Raw genomic sequence first — 21,123 nt, forward strand, 5'->3', positions numbered from 1 at the left:
TTCCTAATCTACAGAATAATTTCTTAACAAATGATACTTTATATTAAGTTGCTTCCCATGACAGTAAATCAGGGATGAATTTTAGTAAAGTAGATGTGACAGTTGTGGCTAATGACACTAAACAACGCAGTTACCAGTAGCTGGTTTAGTACATGTGTTAAATATCTATTGAAAAGAAATGTAATTCATTTATTAAAAATAGCTTATTGGTTACTCTTCACCTCCCGCTATGCTTTATGGAGAAATCTAAATACTTAAAATTTTAACACTTGTTCCAGTGTAAGTTACAAAGACGCAAGATAATAAAACTGAACACGAAAATCAGAGAAAACTGAGAATCACCCTCTTGCCAGCAAACATAACAATATAATGTACTAAAAACCAGAATTTCACAAGTTTCACCTGTGGGTGCATGTTCCCACCAGAGCACACAACTATCAATGGATTATGTTTCACACTTTGCTTGACTGATTTCCATTGGTGGTGACAAACTTCTCATTGTTTGTGTGTACTCTAGTTGCAGAGTTTTCAGTTTGTTTGCTTGTTGATGACAATGCATTTACTACCCAGAATGTTGTCATCTCCTAAATTTACATGTTGCCAGAACTTCATGTTCTCTACTTCTAAATGGTCTTTTATCCCCCACTGCCACAGAACTTCCCCGGAAAACAGTACTGTGCTACTGACTGCATACTGAATCCCTGTAGCCTACTTCATTACTTTGAATGTGCTCCTTGCATCAATGTTGCCTCCAGAACAGACTATTCTAATGCCCATGCTTACCCGCCCCACCCAAGTATCTTCATCTCTCAAGCTACTGCACCCCACGATTTCCTGAACATCCTTGCAGTAACCAAGGTTTGTGTCTCCATTTACAATTTGTGTCCCCCAACACACTTTGCTTCCATTACAAAACTGACTACATCTTACTCGTGGAAGCAGCAAAGGAGTACATACAATTATCTTTTAACTTTTCACTCTTTTGCATTATGTCCCACAGTTTTGCCTCAAGATGAGGGTAATGCTGTAACTCCCAACTACATAATATGAACTCCTAATCTAGCCCACATTTGTTTCGCAAACAAACACTGCACACAAAAATGCGTTTTCACAATTACGGGCAATGAACAATAATGTACTTACTTTACTAAAGTTTCAAGCTCCTCTTTTCGTTCTTCCGTGTTTGCTATTTAAAAACTGGGTCGTTTTGGAAATCAGCCTTGTGCAAACAACAATTAGTTTAATTTTATATTTACCCAGACATGTTTTGACACCAATGTGTCACCTTCTGTGGGTCAAATTTTTATTTCTGTAAAGTATAATATCACATTTGTAATAATTTAACTGCTGTAGGCCTAAGAAATACAATAATGAACTGTTCAGTACCTTACATGCACCCCCCCCCCCCCCCCTCCCCGGACTAAATTTGGATTCTCAACAGATCAAACTGTCACATCACCTCACTTTACCCAATCACCACAAAGTTTTTGATGAATGTGTGGTATTCTGGTTAAATATGGGAGACAATAAAATTGTCATACCACAACAGGTACCTATACAGCAATTTAGACTGTCGTTCCACACGGCTGAATAGGAGAGCATTTGCAACTTTGAAATATAAACACCACATAATTTCTTCAGTGTCTTCTGCTCCAAATAATTTTAATGCCATTGCCTAAATCTTATGCGGATATCACACACTAAAGCATTGTTTTGAAGTATCACAAATTACTTCAAAAGCTATATAGATCCAGACATTTTATGCACTTACTGAAAACTCTGTTTGAATTATACCATACAGGTGCTGGAAAATGGAAGATACTCTGAACTCAAGTCCAAACAAATGAATTTATTATTACATTCAATTGCACATGTAAATTAATCACAAACTGCATACATTTGCAACTGAAGATGTATGTCTGCGAAATGTTTCAAACGTTAATACCTGCTATAACACTTCACCTAAGCACTGCTTTATCAGCAATAGCTATCTACATATCATACACACTCTGCAATGCTAATTCTGGTTTGTCATAACCAAGTTCTTCAGGAGTGTTGATTCCGAGCTCTTCCAACGTCGGTCGGATTTCTTGTATTACGTATGGATAAATTTCTTCGACTTTGCTCCCACACTTATCCTTTACGGACTCCAGGAACCTTACCGCGAGGGCATAATCATTTATTCTACGGCATGCCCTCAATGCTGCATTTATAATTTTTGGCTCTGGTACCAGGTCAAAACCAACAAGGTCATTCATTGCCTTGCGCACCTCCCAGCCATCAATATCCTCCCTGTTAAAAAATGCCTCATACCGAGCATCAAATTCTTCGTCTGTTTCGGTGTGCGACGACATTAAACGTGATGGAATGGCAGAGCACGCCGCCCGGTTTTTAAATGCCAGGCCCCGTAAAGATGAATGTAGTCTAAGAGCAACCGTTCGCATCATTTTGGTAACCTGCAAAATAAAACTGCGAATGTTATATGCAGTAACGCAACATGGGCAGTACATCTGCGAAGGAATTAATACTGCATTAACAATGAAAGCAGTCTAACGTCACTGTAAAACTTGACATTCAAAATTAACACATCTTTAAAATAGCTGCTTGACAAATTTCATCACTTTCAAGCCAAATGATTACTCAACATACCGATTATTATACAATAAGTACTTCAGACTCCACCGAGTACCGAGACCGACGAAGTTAACCAAGGAAGCTATTAAGCTAAGATATCGCTATAGCACCAGCGGTGTTCGAATCACAGATGAAAGCTATTAATAGGAGAAAGATCATTCTCGATATCGTACGTTTAATGAAAATAGATATTCTGACTGATGTAACATGCAGCTTCAGATTCCTATTGTATACAGACATTATTACCGAACTTAAAATTTATTAAATGATTTATGTGTGAGGATATCTCAAAAAAGTTGCTCCTCTGTTGCACATATTTTTTTATTTATTATTTTCCTGGTTAAGACGATTGTGCGACTGTGTGTATATAAGTTGAAATATTTCGCAACTGCAATGAAGCCGTGTACGTGACAAATTGGATTTCTGTAATGACGGCCCCGAGTAGTTTACTATGCTGACGTAGTGGTTCACGATGGCGGTTATCAGTATTTTGGTTATGATAGCTCACATGTGATTTAACTTCTGTTATTTTGTAATATTATTTATTGTCACAGCATATTTTATATAAAATGGAAATAGACCACAGAGCAAAGAAAAGAATTAAAGAAATCAAGAGAAAAGCAAGACCAGGTGAGTGTAATAGTTGTATACAACACTAATTCATGCAGTTTTGTTCGCCAAAAACGCCGAAAGAACTACAAAAATCACTTAGAATGGGAGGAACGCGGAGTAGAAGTGACTGACAGGATTATTTCATTCTATCCTTTACCAGATCCACGAAGTAAATGAGTGTAGATGCTCGCAATATATGTATGTACAGCCTAAGGAGTCTTGTAATTACAGGCACAATAATGCTTTATTTTCGTTCCCGTCCACTGTACGTCACAGCTATTCTTAATGGCACGTGGACAGTATTAAGAAGTTTTTGAAGAAGGCGTAGCTACGTCGTAATATTAGAGTCGTATACAGTTCACAAAACCATTTCATCGGAAGGATGATATTATATGAGAAAGCTAATACAGGAGTTTGTTACCACAATACATTCCTCAGCATAAACGCATTTTGGTTTTATTTTAGGGAACAATGACCAAAACTAGTGCCCAGTCAGCTTGAGATATAGGAGGCTCAAGTTTTCGATAACAGAGTGAAAGACAAAATAAACTGTGTTTTCAAATATTTCTTAATGAGTATTACTCACAAATAACCATCGCCCTTTAAAATCTAGCATTAAACAAGTGACACACATGAAATTGTGAAAACTGATCCAAGGTTTTGGCCTCAGCGAAATCCCACTTAGTCTTTGCATGGAATTTAAGTTTGTTATGTTTCTAGCCACTTCTTCTCGTTAATAGTTGGAGTAGATAAGTTTTTTTTTTTTCTCTAGAGACAGCAAGTATTGGAAAAATATGTGATATTGGTGATTATGTACCTGTACACATTGAGACCAGATTACATAAATATTTAGGATTATACTAGACAGTAATCAGCCAAGACAGACTAATTGCAGGAGAGCCTATGGAAAACTGAAAGATTTAATTCCCAGTAAGACCCAACAGATGAATTTGAAATGCTTGTCATGTAGGAATGGGAAAGATCATATTTGACTAATTACAGTTCGCAAAGGAATTCTTCGATGGAATAACGTGGAAAATAAAGGAAAGGCCACCCACCTGAGGCTGGCTGATGTGCAACACATAAGAACATTAAGCAGAAAACACTATTCACACCAGCTTTCAAGCTCTTGCTCTAGCAAAAGTGCACACACACACACACACACACACACACACACACACACACACACAAAACAACAATGACCAGTTTTGCTGTGGCCATGGGCACACATATGTGTGTGTGTGTGTGTGTGTGTGTGTGTGTGTGTGTGTGTGTGTGTGTGTGTGTGTGTGTGTGAGAGAGAGAGAGAGAGAGAGAGAGAGAGAGAGAGAGAGAGAGAGAGAGAGAGAGGGGGGGGGGGGGAAGTTTTGTCATCTTGTAAATATGTAAGATGGTGGAAGAGTTGTAATAGTCTGTATTTTATTTAGGCTCTATCTGCTGTGGGGCTGAGATGGGAACATTTCTCTTTTCTGCAAGTTTAGGTCGAGTGTGAATTTGTGCCGTGGATGATGGCATTTTGTGATGTTTGTTTTTCCCTGCAGTCAACAGATTTTGACATGAAACACTGTCAGGAATTGAGTAAGAGATGAAGAAACAATTGTGTGTGTGGTTCTTCCTCCAGTGATGTATGCCCTTCAACCTCCAGCGGTGTATACCCATCAAAAGTGATGACAGTGAGCAAAAGAATGAAAAGTGATAACTTCCTTACAATTGGCACATGTTTGTTGTCATTGTAGGAGGAGGGAGGACAGTGCCAGATAATGCAGATTTGTATGTTGAAGTAAATAGATCAAGCTTTCCATATGGGCTCATGGAAACCACTCACAAGTGGTCCGTTGTTGGACAATGTCAGTGCTATTAGTGGCACAAAGTTAGTGTCCAGTCACTAGTGAAAGAGACGGGAACTGAAGTTGAGGGCAACAGAGTAAAATCTGAAATGCAGAACTCTGTTTTCAAATGTTCCTTTACAAAGGAAAAACCAGGAGAATTGCCCCAATGTAATCCTCATACCACTGAAATGGTGAATGAAATAAGTATTACTATCAGTACTGCTGAGAAACACCAAAAATCATTAAAATCAAACAACAGAGCTCCAGGGGCCAATGCAATCCCTGTCAGATTCTATGCTGAATTTGCATCCGAGTTAGCCCCCCCCCCCTCAACTATAATCGGCCACAGATCTATCAAACAAAAAAACTGTGACAAGTTTTTGGATTAAATCACAGGTCACACCCATCTGAATAAGGATAGTAGTAGTGATCCACGAAACTGATGTCCAATAACCTTGATATGAATTTGTTGTAGAATCATAGAACGTATTCTGAGCCCAAACATAATGTGGTATCTTAAACAGAATGACTTCCTCAATGGGCCAACCAACATGAATTAAGAAAAAATTGATTACGTGAAACTCAACTTGCACTTTTCTCACATGACATACTGAAAGCTTTGGATCAAGGCAGTCAGATAGATGCAGTATTTGTTGATTTCCAAAAAGCATTTGACTCACTACCACACCTACACATATTGTCAAAAGTACAATCATATGGGGTATCAAGTGAAATTTGTGATGGACTGAGGATTTTTGGTAGGGAGGATGCAGCATGTTATCTTGGATGGAGAATCATAGTCAGATGTGGAAGTAACTTCGGTTGTGCCACAAGGAAGCGTGTTGGGACTTTCGCTATTCATATTCTATATTAATGGACTTGCAGACAATAGTAATAGTAAATTCAGGCTTTTTGCAGATGATGGAGTTATCTATAATGAAGTAGGGTCATTCCATGTCAAGTCACCCAGGCCTTGACACCAACCATGTCATATTTTGATGAAACTTGGTACAATTACTTCTTTTATCATCCTGAAAGCACTTGTAAAATTTTTTTGCTCTATCTCTTATAGTTTTTTTTAAATAAATTTTTAAAGTTTTTAGATTTGGCTTTGTTTCAGCAGTCGGAAATTGTAACTTAAACGTGTCCTCACAACTAAAAAAATTTGTATATTAAAGAATACTCAAGATATCAGTATGAAATTTTGGAATAAGTTTGTGTATTATATCTAAATGTTAAAAAAATTACCATAAAGATATATTAAATTCTTCGAAATGGAAAAAAATTTATAAGTTTTTTATTTCTTTTTTAGCTAACGGATGTTTAGTTTTACAAAAACTGCAATATCTAGAGTCTCAGACCTGATAGAAAGCTAAAATTTGTTTTAAAATACTCTTAATTGTATAGGCTATTAGATAAAAGAAAAATTATGTTGGCTTTTTAACCTGTTTAATAGTTATCTAATTTTTAAAATAATATTAATTATATTTTAAAAATAAAAAATGCCAAGTGACTTAGACACCGAAAATAAGTTTTTGTCTTCTTGGAGTAACAATGTGCACTTGGATTTTGTATTGTTACTCCTGTGTTTTGAAGTAAAAAAATTATTACAGTGTTAAATAGTGCTTGGATAGTATTTTATTAAGTTTATTCGAACTCTCAGTAAGTACTGTTGCTTAGTTTACAGAGATTCTTTTCCACTATCCTATAAAAGTAACCAGAACAGTAATCAGACCAAAAGTGAAATCAGTATGTCAGATATTCAAACCTGTAGTGTAGGGTTATTCAAAAAAATCTGACTGTTTCCAAACAACCTACACACCTTCAAAAAAGTTACAACCAGTATCAGAATTGAGTGAGGAAGAAAAAGATTTGATCCACTTACAATCTGGAATTAATCTGTGTGAATTTAAGAATATATGTTCACACCACAGCTACTACTTTTTAAATGTTTTTGAAAAGTATCAAACAACATGTGTAGACCCACTAAAAAAACACAAAAAGCCCATCAAAAAATCGTTGAAGTGTAGGCTTGGATCTTTCTAAACAATTACTGACAAAAAATATTAGCATAAAACCTGGACAAAAGCTTTGCTCAACGTGCCGTAACTTTTGTGAGGAAAAATTAAGAGTTGAAGTCAATGAAAGTGAAACAGATGATGAAGTCATGGTTGAATTAGAATCATTGGAATCCAGAAATGAATCCCTCGTACAAACAAACATTGCTCTTGATTATTTAGGTTTAACACCGATAAAGCTTCATGGCTTGTCAGAACAAAGTAAAGGGTCTTATTTTAAAAGGAAGGTTAGCAGTATTGAAAAGACTGCAAAAAAGGCGGTTTCAAAAGCATTAAAATATGATGCACCAAGTTCTGATGATGACGAAGAAGATAAAAGTGTGGTTGAGAAAGTAAAGGATTTTGATGTAATGATTTCTCTTATGAAAGAGAAGATTTCATCTGTTGGGAGGTCTAGAAAAATCCAGATTCTGACCTTGGTTCCAGATTCTTGGACTCGAAATAAAGTGATGAAAGAATTTAATGTGAGTGAGTACATGGTGCGACAAGCTTGAAAGCTAAAATCTGAAAAGGGTATTTTGGAAACTCCTGGTCCAAAAAAGGTAAAACTCTTTCTGAAAATACAGTAAGACTTGTAGCAGATTTTTATGAAAAGGATGAAAGTTCCAGAGTGCTACCTGGAACAAAAGACAAAGTAAGTGTTCAGAAAAATGTGTACATGCAAAACAGACTCATTTTGTGTAACTTGAGAGAACTCTATTATTCTTTCAAATGGGAGAATCCCGAGGTAGAAGTAGGATTTTCAAAATTTTGTTTCTTGAGACCTAAATGGTGTATCCTTGCTGGTGCTGCAGGCACACACACTGTATGTGTATGCAGTATCCACCAGAATGTTAAACTATTACTGGATGCTGTGAAAATTGAAGAATCTTATAAAGACCTAATTAAGATGCTTGTGTGCAACACAGAAAACCAAAACTGCATGCTACATCATTGCAACAGCTGTCCTGCAAATATTGCACTAACAGAGTGCTTAACTGAAAAACTAAGTGAAGATTATGATTTAGAAGAAGAAATTGTAATCAGTCAGTGGGTTAACACAGACAGGGCAGAAATGATCAAACAGTCTATCAGCGTTGAAGACTACATTTCTTTATTGGTTAGGTCATTGGAAAAGCTCACCCCACACTCGTTTATAGCAAAATCCCAATCAGCAGCCTTTAAAAGATTGAAAGAAGACCCACCACCCAAAACAGCAATTATTGTGATGGATTTCAGTGAAAATTATTCCTTTGTTATACAAAATGAGATCCAAAGTTACGACTGGAATAGAGGTGGTTGTACTCTACACCCAGTTGGAGTTCTTCTAAGAAATGAGGAAAACAATAAATTACAAAGTGGCTGTCATTACATCATACTGACATTGACTCAGTTCACTACTTTACAGATGGTTGTGCTGGGCAGTACAAAAATAGAAACAGTTTTAAAAATTGACTGAACACTTGAGAGACTTTAATTTGAAGGCCCAACACTCTTTTTTTGCAACAAGTCATGGGAAGTCAATTTGTGATGGCCTAGGAGGAACTATTAAAAGAATTTTAAGGAAAGCCAGTCTACAGCTTTCAGACAAAGAACAAATAATGACAGCAATCGATGTGTATACGTTTTGTGAAAAAAATATTGAAAACATTCATTTTCACTTTATTGACAAAAAAAGAAGCTGATTTGCTACGGTTAAAACTAGAAAAACGTTTTTCAGCAACCCGAACCATTCCTGGAACTAGAAGTTTTCATAACTTCAAACCACTTCCAACAAACAACCTTGAAATTAGAAGGACTACAGATAGTGTAAAACCCTCCTTAGTCTTTTCTTTCCATTCTTCTTCTGATTGGGTTCGTGTTGAACCATCCATAAATTGCTATGTGGCTGAAAATTATGATGGTAACTGGTACTTTGGACTGGTAAAAACAATATTCAATGATGAAGAAGATGCAGAAATTCTATTTCTACATCCTTCAGGACCCGCTGCATCATTTTATTGGCCTGAAAGAGAAGATTCCTGCATAGTGCCTTTGGAGCACATAGTCTGTGTAGTAGACGCACCTCAATCAAGCGGCACTGCGAGAATGTATTACTTCAAAAAAGACTGCTTCAAAAGAACTGAAAGCTCTTGGATGAAGTGGAAAAACAGTTTGAATCAGCATTAATGTTTATTAAAAAGACAAAATTACTCAAAAAATTCAATGTTTCAAGCAATCAGTTGGGTTATACATAAGTGTCGTAAGTAAACTATCTTTGTACATAATTCTAATGTAATCTACTATAATTAATAAACATGTTAAAAAGCCATCATTATTTTTGTTTTATCAAGTAGCCTATATGTTTAAGAGTAAATTAAAGCAAATTTGAGCATTCTATCAGGTCTGAGACTCGAGATATTGCAATTCTTATAAAACAAAACATCCGTTAAAAAAAAAAGAAAAAAATACATATATATAATTTTTTTCATAGAAAATATTAATATATTTTAATAGCATCATTTTTATCTTCAAATATGTATAATAAACAAACTTGCTGCAAAAATTCATGATGTTATCTAAAAGAGTTTTTAAGATAAGCAAATTTAAAGTTTTGAATACATATTAAACTGACCATTTCCGACGGTTCAGAAAATGCAAAACATAAAAACTTTAAAAATTTATAAAAAAAAAAAAAAAAAAAAAAAACTGTAAGAGATACAGCAAAAAAAAAAAAAAAATTGCAGGTGTTGTCAGGATGGTATTAGAACCATTTGAGCCAAATTTCATGAAAATCTAAGGAGGTGGGTGTAAAATTTATTTTTTATTGGGTGATTTGATATGGAATGACCCAGTACTACTTGAAAGAAGCTGCATAAATATTGAGTCAGATCTTGATAAAATTTCAAAGCGGTGCAGAGATTGGCAACTTACTTTAAATGTTCAGAAATGTAAAATTGTGCACTCACAAACAAACAAGAAAGTAATACCCTGTGACTGTAATATCAATGAGTCACATTTGGAATTGGGCATCTCATACAAGTACCTGGGTGTAACAGATTGTAGAAATATGAAATGGAATGATTACAGAGGCTCAGTCCTGGGTAAAGTAGATGGTAGACTCCAGTTTATTTGTGGAACACTGGGGAAGCGCAACCAGTCTACAAGGGAGACTGCTTACAAATCACTCATGTGACCCATCCTGGAATATTGCTCAAGTGTGTGGAACCCCTACCAAATAGGAGCAACAGGAGATATTGAACATATACTGAGAAGGGCAGCACGAATGGTCACAGGTTTGTTTAATCCACGGGACAGTGTCACAGAGATACTGAAGGAACTGAACGGTAAGACTGCTGAAGATAGAAATAAATTATCCCGAGAGAGTTCGTTAAGAAGGTTTCAAGAACTGCCTTACTGCAGTCCTCTACATATTCCTCACATAGGGATTGTGATTTAAGATCAGAATAAGTACTGTGCTCTGTACACGAATGGAATGGGAAGAAACCCTAATAACTGGTGCAATGAGATATACCCTCGCCCGCACCTCATAGTGGTTTGTAAAGTGTAGGTGTTGATGTAGACATCTGCTCACAAGACAGCCACCAAGTAGGGGTGCCTGGGGTAGTTTTCAGACATAAATTTGAAGCAAGCTTAATAAACATATTGGCTCACCACTGCCCAAGAGAATCTGAATTTTTGTCAAATAAGTTTTCTTTTCTATTAGAGCGATCTTTTTCAAGCATTTATATGTATTTTGAATCAAATTATTTTCATAGCACATTTACAGCAGCATGGCTTTAGAAAATGTCAGAAAAATTCCTTTAAACATTTAGTTTCATCAAATTTTAATATAATTTTCCATTGCACTAGTGTATCAACAGTAGCTAAATTTTATAAAGAGTTATCAACCTACATTAAATGGTCTTCAAGCAAGAAATGAAATCTTTAGATGATAATATGACAGAGAGGGGAATTTTGAGGGAAAGTGACTAGATTTCATACACTTTGGAGCTTACAAGGTAAATTTGATTGCTTTTAAGTTTCCAAGTGATAAATCATACACCCAGTGGACAATCTGCAGATCAAGAGGAATATTCTATTATAATCTTTGGCTTGGACCAGTAATGTAATGTTAATGGCTGCTCTGACATCAGCTTTCAATGCATATTTTCACAGTTTGGTTGTTAGATGACAAAGCCAGTGAATGTGGAAGCAAATAAACCTTGCTGTGGTTACAGACTGATTTGTAGCTTAGCCCAAGGGCTAAGTTAAATTGGAAGGTGATAGTTTGGTTGTGAGTTGGGTAGCCAAGTGAAAAAACAAATAGTCTGATTGTGGAGACTTATTGATCTGTAGTTTAGCCCTTTTCAAAAACTCACCACTTATCTCACCTTATAGTTGCCATATTTGTTTCTGACGTTTATCATATTTTCTACTTCGCTTATCAAAGTCGGCGATAAGTATCGAATATTCCTCTTTATCCCCAGCTGCTAAGAGTAATTGTACAAGTGAATGAAAATCCCAGTGTAAGCATCAGAAATGTTACTAGGAAATGTGGGCAATACAGAGACTTATTTTCTCATCTTAAAGGACAACACAGTGGCACAGCTGGAAGGGAGCTAGTTGTTTAAGAAAGTGAAAGAGTGGAACTGGAAAACTCATTGAAGTTTGTTGCCAAATGGGGATTTGCACTAACAATGTGACTGAGTGAAACATGTTACTTATTTTATCAACAAGAGAGCGGGAGAAGACTGATTCCCAAACTTTAAGAAGTGCCAGGATTTTGAACTTTAAGAAGTGTCAGGATTTTGCAGTGAAGAAACCACAGCCTAGGTGAGATGTCACAAATAATTCATTGACAATTTACAACTTTTAAGATTTGGCGAAAGACGAAATTGGTATAAAAGATTCACAATCTGAATGAGACACGTTTCTGCCTAGGTGCACCTAAAACATACGAAAGATCCGATAGAATTTTAAATGGTTGGGAAAGGGAAGATATTGATGAACACTAAAAGAACAAGTGGAAGTTGTAGCCGGTCAGTAGTTTAGGCCAGACATGTTAAAAGCCATTGGTGATGAAAAACAACTCTATGTATCATCAAGAAGTAGAATAAATGACACTTTAAAGTTAAGAAACATTAAACTGTGATTGTCAATATAATGGAAGGAAACATTCCACGTGGGAAAAATTATATATAAAAACAAAGATGAGGTGACTTACCGAACAAAAGCGCTGGCAGGTCGATAGACACACAAACAAACACAAACATACACACAAAATTCAAGCTTTCGCAACAAACTGTTGCCTCATCAGGAAAGAGGGAAGGAGAGGGGAAGATGAAAGGAAGTGGGTTTTAAAGGAGAGGGTAAGGAGTCATTCCAATCCCGGGAGCGGAAAGACTTACCTTAGGGGGAAAAAAGGACAGGTATACACTCGCACACACGCTCCCGGGATTGGAATGACTCCTTACCCTCTCCTTTAAAACCCACTTCCTTTCGTCTTCCCTTCTCCTTCCCTCTTTCCTGATGAGGCAACAGTTTGTTGCGAAAGCTTGAATTTTGTGTGTATGTTTGTGTTTGTTTGTGTGTCTATCGACCTGCCAGCGCTTTTGTTCGGTAAGTCACCTCATCTTTGTTTTTATATATAAACTGTGATTGTGATATACAAATTCTGCTTGAAAGGTTCATATCTTTTATTGCTCATTGCTTCATAATTGGCTTATAAATACACTGGTATAGTGTTTCACTGACATAGACCTACATTTTGTCTTTCAGTTACCCCAGTTGATTGATGATTGATTAATTTCATATTTCGTGGACCATGTGCACTTATAATTCATAATTATGTTGAATGAGTCATATTACATTTACATCACAAATTAATATGTAAATATGGCTACATGCTTAATATTTATAAATGGTGGCTTTTTTAAAAGAATTACACAGGCGTGAGTTAGGAATTCCTACCCACTGTCTTTCACATATTACAATAATAGAAATTCTTCTATGGAATATGAGGAATTGTAAAGTAGAAAATTTTTCAGTTTGATTTCAAATGTTACTTTGCTGTCTGCCAGACATTTTTTTACCAATGAGTAAGTGATCAAAAATTTTGGTTGCAGCATTGTGCATCCCCTTTTTGTGCTAAAAACAACTTTATTGTGAAGTAATGAATGCCACTTTTTCTCGTGGTATTGCAGTTATGTACATCATTGTCCTTTTGAACAGTAGACCATTTTTTTTTTTTACAACAAACTTCATGAGGGAATAAACATACTGTGATGCAGTAGTGAGAATGTTCAACTCCTTAAACAGTTGTCTACAAGATGATCGTGAGTCAGCACCATATATTATTTTTACAGCACATTTTTGAGCAACAAAGATCCCCTTTCTTAAGGATGAGTTTACTCAGAACAGTATTCCATATGAAATTATTGACTGAAAGTATGCAAAATATGTCATCTTACTCTTTTGTCTCTCCCTGAGATTTGCAATGATTGTAAGTGCAAATGTAGCTGAACCAATTCCTTTTAGGAGTTCCAAAATGTGTGTTTTCCAGTTTAAATTCTGATCAAGTTGGACAATTAAGAATTTTGAAGTTTCCATCCTATTTATTATTTCCTCACTATGTGTTACACTTCTCATTGATGTAGTACCCCTAGATGTGCAAAACTGGGTATGTCGCGTCTTTTTAAAATTAATTCTTCAGTTTCTGTATATGTGGTTTGACTACCTACAAAACTAGTGTCATCTGCAAAAGAACTGATTATTTTTGTTGTATATTAGCCAGAAAATTATTTACATATGTGTGGGACAATTGTGAACCTAAGACTAAGCCTTGTGAAGCTCCATTATGCTTCCTCCCCAGTCCCAATTACAAACCCAGAGTATATTGGTACAACCTTCTGCATTCTTTTGGTTAGGTGTTACATCAGTTGGTTGGCTGTGCCATCAATTCCATAAAACCTCAGTTTTCTAGGAGAATGCTGTGACTCACATAGTCAAATGCCTTAGATAGGTCACAGAATATACCAGCCAGTGCTATTTTGTTATTTAACACTTGTAAAAATTTGTGAGTGAACATGTAAATTGCATTGTCAATGAAGCAACTCTTTTGAAATCCACACTTCTGTTTTAATGAGGATATTATTGTTGCTCAAGTGGGATACTATAGAATAGATACTTTCAATAATTCTTTAAATAATCCAAATGGCAACTGTCTGGAAATTACCCCATGAATGTGTGAGATGCACCCCATTCCATTGTTAATTTCCAGACACCTTTTTATTGTTTGTTTAGTATATCGTGCAATTTTCTGCAGACAATGGTTGCTTATGTAAGAATATTACGTAAGGAAAGTATTACAGAAAACTTCTGTATGTCAGCTATAGCAAAAGTAACATATTTGAAAGCTACCCCAGACATTCCATGAGAAATTTCAGAATGAGAGAGTTCTGTATCCATGTTAAATTCCACTTCTGCTATAATGTGTCATTTCTCTTTCCAAAAGCGGCTTAGTTTCTTGCAAAAGAGTATATTGTGCAAAATAGAGAGAGATATGTACGTGCAAGCATTAAATAACCTAACAGCCATAGTTCAATACAGGCCAGATGTTCATACCAGCGACTAGCAAATTGAAAAGTGCAGTTGCAGATACACTGGAAAACGTGTAGCACCCTGAGAGACAGGAGGAAACATGAAACTATGTGGGTTGAGAAGGTTCCTGCTATTATTTCAGTGATTACAAAAATTGAGTATGAGCCCACTTCTCAGTAAGACATAGTACTCCCTCTGGACTAGATGCATGCACTAATTTGGTTGGGAGTATGTCATAAAGCCATTGTATCCTCTCCTGAGGCAAGCTGGTTCACAGCTGCTGTAACTGGCCCTTGATCATCTTCAGGATAGGTAGTTAATTTCATGTTCCATGGATCATTTGCACAATAAATCGTAATGATCTGATAGAATCCTTTTGCATTCACATTGCAAACTGATTTGTAAATACACCTACATGCTGAACATTTATAAGACTTTTTAAATATAGAGATGTGAGTTAGTAATTCCTGTCCACCACTTTTTACACATTTCAGTAATAGATATTCTTCTGCGGAATAGGAGGAGTTGGCATGGAGAAACTATTTCAGTTTATTTTCAAATTTAACTTTGCTGTCCGTCAGATATTTTATATCCCTGGATAAGTTACAAAAATTTTAGTTGTGCCATTACACATCCCTTTTTGTGCTAAAGATGACCTTAATGTGGAGTAATGAATGTCATTTTTCCTTTTGGTATTGTAATTATGTATGTTATGTTCCTTAATGCCCAAGTCCTTATACAGTGTCTACGAAATGAATGTGGGTGAGCACATTTTTGAGCAATGAAGACTTCCTTTCTCAAAGATGAGTTACCAGGGAACATTATTCCGCGACATTGAATGAAAATATGCAGACTGTCAGCTCACTAATGTGTCTCTCCCCAAGATTTGCAATGATTCTAATTGCAAATGTATCAAACATTTATTTGCAACAACCTTAAGGACTTTCTCATTTGTCATTCCGTCTGTCTTCTGTATCTTATGGATTTTGCGATACATCATGTCTCAAAACCTTTTATTTTTGTTATGTTCGTTTATTTATTCATTCATCCAAGGATCAAATCACAGCGATATATTTGTCAAGGTAATACAGTGCCAATCAGTAGGACAAAATATAACACATAGCATACATGAAATGCTGTAAGAGGATAGAACAGATGCCTGCACGGATAGGAGGTGGTCGGCCATGGCCTTGATTAAGGAATCATTGCAGCATTTGCTTTAGCGATCCAGGAAAACCCAAATCCAGATGGCTGGATAGACCAGCTCCATCCTCCTGAATATGAAGTCAGTGTCCTAACAGCTGCACTGCCTCATTCAGTAATTCTCTAATGAATGATGTTTCTTCATTTACACACAAAGTGTTTCATGTAACGTACAATAGAAAACATGGTTTTCTTCTTCACTCCCCACACACTGAGGACACTGGCAGAGACTCCAGGTTTGTTTCCAGTCACTTGCTATGTAAAACAGTTCTAGTCTTTACTGTTGGTCACACTAAGATGCCCAGAATGAATTCTGGATGAGGAAGAGGCTGCAATGGCTCTTGACTCAATTCTGGACTCCACATATTCAAGTAGTTAGTGGTGTTTATTTTTAATGTTAAATCTTGTATCTCGTAAAGGAGATTGCCCAAACACAGAATTTAGGAAACTATTTTCTTATGCCCCAACCAAAATCCAAACATGTAAGCACTATTTAAATATTTGCAATTCTACTTGAAACTATGGAATGTAGTTTAGGTTAGATACAGCGAGAATTAGTAGAGTTCAGTAGCAAGCAACACATGTTTGTGCTCAAACGAGTACAGGATTATCAACACAAAATAAAAAATTAAAAAACTATAATACAGGATTGTAATTAAGTAGTAGAAAGAGAAAGAACATGGAAAATAATAGAACATAGACTGGGGAAAGTAATGAAAGGGGAAGTCATTAGGTAGAATTGTACACAGAGCACAGTCATCATTGCTAATACTTGGTTTAGGAATCGTGAAAGATTTCATATCTGGAAGAAACCTGGAGGCTCAGGAAAATATAAGATAAATTACAGAATGATGAGACAGAAAATTTAGAACCAGATTTTAACAGCAAACCATTTCCTGGGCAGATGTGGATTCTGACCATAATTTACTGGTTATTGATTATGAATGGAAGAAACTGGAAAGGGGGGGGGGGGAATTAAATGAGATCTGGATAAGTTAAAATAACCAGAGGTTGTCAAGAATTTCACAGAGAGTGTTAGGTAACAATTGACTCAAACAGGGAAAATGAATACAATAGAAGACAAATGTGTAGGTTTGATAGATGAAATAGTGAGGGTTGTTTTAGGCAAACAGATGAGTCCCAGTAAAAACTCATGGGTAATACAAAAAATATTGAATTTAATGAATGAAAAGAGGGAATATAAATAGGCAACAAATGAAGCAACCAAAGTGGAACAGATGTCTGAACATGAGAATGACAAAAAATGAAAATCGCAAAGCAGAAACAGCTAGAGGAGAAATGCAAAGCCTTAGGAGCATGTGTAACTGTGGGGAACGTAGATGACATCTATAGGAAAATTAGATAGGTCCATGGAGAAAAGATAATCATCTGTATGAGTACTAAGAACTAAGATGACAAATCATTACTAACCAAAGAAGGACTGTACGAGAAACACAGGCTTGAAGACAATTTTACATAAAGGAGACAGATGAAGATGAAACAACATTCCCTCAGAATGATAAAAATCCGTGACAGATCTATTCCATTCGGTGTGGATTGTGTATGAGATTGGCAAAATGCATTCAGGCATTCAAGACCAATGTAGTGTTTGCTGCTGTGAATGGGACATCTGCTGAAAGTTATGAATATTACCAAATCATCAGTTTAATAAGTCATGACTCATGAGAGAGAGAGAGAAATACTAACATGGATTATTTATAGATGAATGGAAGAAGCTAACTATGAGGAAGACCAATTTGAGTTCCAGTGAAATGTAGGAATAAGTAGATCAATACTGGCCTTACAATTTCCCTTTAGAAGGTAGGCTGAAGAAAGGACAACCTATATTAATAGCAATTGTAAACCTAGAGAAAGCTTTTGACATTGTTGGTTGGAATACAATCTTTCAAATTCGGAAGGTAGCAGGGATAAAATAAAGGGAGTGAAAGTTTTAACTACAACATATACAGAAAGCAGAGTGCAGTTTTGACATAGGACATGATGTTGGGGGGGGGGGGAGTGTGAGTGTGTGTGTGTTTTAGCCTATCCTCTATGTTACTCCGTCTATATGTTGAGGAAGTGGTGAAAGAAAAAATAAATAAAACCTTTTAACATTTGCTGATGACACAGATTGCAAATTGGTTAGATCAGTTGAACAGAATAGGCAGTGGTTGAAAATGAGGCTATAAAGTAAACGTCAATGAAAATTAAAAAAGAGTAATTCATGGTAGTAGACTTAAATCTGACAATGATGCTGGAACTGGACTAGGATATGAGACACTAAAGGTGGTAGGTGAGTTTTGCTGTTTCAACAGCAAAATAATTGATGATAGCTGAAGTAGAGAGGATAGAAAATGAAAACTGGCGATAGCAGGAAAAACTTTTCTGAAAAACATCTAATATAAATTGAAGTGTTGAAGATAAACAGTAGAGATGTGAAGTGAAAAGAAGCAGCTTTTGAAGTGTGATGTTTCTGAATAGTGCTTACGATCAAGTGGATGGATTAGATAATTGATGTAGATGCACTGAATTGAATGGAAGAGAAAAGAAATCTTATGGCACAACTTGACTAAAAGAAGGACATTTCCTGAATTCCTGAAGCTTCATGGAATGACTAGTTTTATAATAGAAGGAAAAAAGGGGGGGAGGGTTAACAACAATGCTTGACTGCACTAATCAGCTTAAAGCGGCTGTAGGGTGAATTACTTTTGCAGAGTGATGAGGCTCACTCAGGATAGTGTGAAAAGCCACATCAAAGCAGTCATTTGACTGCACCACATGAACAACAAAAAAAATCTTTCACATTCCATGTAGAGGTACAACATACACATTCTAACATACTGCAAGCTAACTTACTTCACTGCTGTATTAGCTGATCGCTCAGTGGTTAGTGTAAGGACATCACATAGACATTGTTTGCATCGTTCTTAAGTGATTTTGCACATTTCCCCTTTGATTCAATGGCTTTGTGTAGCATCACAGCCATAATTTCAGACTCATGTTGCCTCGACAAATATCATTCTGTTTCTGACCTCTGTACGTGGACCGTAACTGAAGTCCTCCATGACAGTTGGAAAGGATGCTCGACAGTTAGTGCAATATACTTGAAAATTTAGCAGTCCCGATTGCATTTAACACTTTCCTTATGTTTCCTCTTTTAGCAACAGCATCATCAATGGACCAGAGGACATAAAACCCTTGTGAGACCACTAAGATAGAATGTTCAGACTTGTGGAACACTACGTACATCACTCAGTTATTTCACTTACTCCTTTTGATTGAAAACATATATAGGGTGTTGCAAGTATGTGTGTACAAAATTTGGAACCGCTGTGTGATAAATATTGTTTTAGCAGAAGAGAAAAATCCATATTTTCTTAGTCTTCAATAGAGTTGTATAAAATCTGGAAAACTAAAACAGTTCTAAATTAATGCTACTCGGAAGTTCTTCCATGCATCTCAACAGAATGAGAGTTGCATTTGTTTGTGTATGTACAAGTTGCATTGCGTAGTTGTGATATGATAACTGTGTTTTCAGAACTGAATGATAAAGGAGATTGGACTCAACTTGGGTATGCCCAGAGGTTTGACCCTTACAAATTGGTGAATGACAATGTAGAGAGAATACATGTGAAGGATTTTTCACCTAAGGCTTTTATAGAAAAGTATGAGAGTATATACAAACCAGTAGTCATTCTTGGTATACAAGACAAGTGGAAAGCAAAACATAAATGGAATCTTGAGGTAAGTAGGATGCACGTAACCATGATTGTGATGTCTTCTGTTTCTCTTTCACCAATCTTCCATGCATGAAAGGACGCTAGGTGGCATCTAAGTTAGAAACTTGGGAAAAGCGGGTACCAACTAGTTAGAGATTATCAAGCATATCATTGTTTCAAAGAATTCTTTTTCTGGGTCTTCCATGTTTTCTACATTTAATGTTTAGGCTGTTAACAGATGTATGTTATTAGCTGATGAATGCCTTACGATATCAGCAGGGGAAGTTGCTCATTACAGAATTGTAGAAATACTGGCACCATCCATTATGTGAGGCTGTAATATAAATCATGACGACTGTTTACTTTTCTCAAACCTAAATAATATGACAGTAATCTTATCACATACCGTAGCAGGTGTGTAATAACGTCACTTAATAGAATTACAATGTACGTTTGCCTACTGTAGCAAGGTGAAATGTCAAAAGTGAGTCATACAGAATGGATATTACTTTTTGTTGAAGATACTGTTGAAAGAGAAACTGAATGAGAAAAAGATGTAGAAGGCAGACACTTTAGGACATAATGTTAAAGTACTACGTTTATGTCCTGAGAGGCAGTAAACTTCCTAGGTTGCACAGGAAAAAACCATCATGGTTGGTTGTATTGAAGGGATCAGTCTGACTGTTACCGAACATGGTTTAGGAAAACAATTTAAAATGTTAATTAAGTTGACCAACTTGCAATGTGAGCATTTCCCAAAAAATGCCACAAGGAAGCTTGCGGCAAGCGCACTTTTTTTTTTTTTTTTTTTTTTAAGAATCAGTTCAATCCGTAATCTGAACAGTTGAGGTGGCCACTCTTACATTGTATCTACTGCTGTTTGAAATCAGGCAGAAGTGCAGCCTATGATATACAGGAAACTGATACTGACACAGTCTAGCACTCATTTTTGTATTCAAGTGATGGATCCAAAATTTGACATCTTGCATATTGTGAATGGATAAATTTACAACTACTAGTGATAACAAGTAAACTCAAAGAAAATCTAAGAGCCATTTGATATTCGGTGTTCTGAAAGAGCATAAAGTTATTTGTTGTGTAATGTTTAATGCTTAAAATGTAAACTATTATACCATAGTAGAACACTCAACAGCTTCTGTCTTCATTGTGACATAAGAAATTATTCTGATAAAGAAGAAAGTAAAAATCCAGTGAAAGCTAATAATCGTATCTGACGAGAGTGTCTCATAATTTGCTCTTGAAGATTATGACTGCAGTATTTACATTGCTGTCAACATTTGTTTATAATTCACTTTCTCCTACAATATTCAGATGATGACTTTATTACTGCTAGCTACCAAGTGTACAAATAATCTTTCCACAGTGCTTTTGGTCTTGGATAACTGCCTGGCTACACTCGTGGTTGGGTGCCACATCCCAGTACACATGATGCAGGCTTCCTTGGTGTATTCTTATTGTGGTGTCACC

The 21,123-nt window shown here is 36.1% G+C and overlaps 2 protein-coding genes across 2 annotated transcripts in view; one reads left to right on the forward strand and one right to left on the reverse strand.

The window, feature by feature from the left end:
• Positions 1-1,829: 1,829 nt before the first annotated feature.
• On the reverse strand, positions 1,830-2,792 carry LOC124615458 (cytochrome c oxidase subunit 5A, mitochondrial). The gene is made up of 2 exons (XM_047143360.1): positions 2,650-2,792; positions 1,830-2,456 (listed from the first exon to the last, which is right to left on the reverse strand). The coding sequence occupies exon 2, from the start codon at positions 2,445-2,447 to the stop codon at positions 1,992-1,994; it is 456 nt and encodes a 151-aa protein (XP_046999316.1). The 5' UTR covers positions 2,448-2,456; positions 2,650-2,792; the 3' UTR covers positions 1,830-1,991.
• Positions 2,793-2,998: 206 nt separating this feature from the next.
• Positions 2,999-21,123, forward strand: part of LOC124615578 (bifunctional arginine demethylase and lysyl-hydroxylase JMJD6) — a 136,869-nt gene continuing 118,744 nt past the window's right edge. Inside the window, exons 1-2 of the mRNA XM_047143563.1 lie at positions 2,999-3,264; positions 19,455-19,660. Of these exons, the coding sequence (XP_046999519.1) occupies positions 3,204-3,264; positions 19,455-19,660 (267 nt within the window). The 5' untranslated portion in view covers positions 2,999-3,203. The remainder of the gene's footprint in view (positions 3,265-19,454; positions 19,661-21,123) is intronic.

This window comes from Schistocerca americana, chromosome 5 (assembly GCF_021461395.2).
Source record: "Schistocerca americana isolate TAMUIC-IGC-003095 chromosome 5, iqSchAmer2.1, whole genome shotgun sequence".
NCBI classification, from domain to species: domain Eukaryota; kingdom Metazoa; phylum Arthropoda; class Insecta; order Orthoptera; family Acrididae; genus Schistocerca; species Schistocerca americana.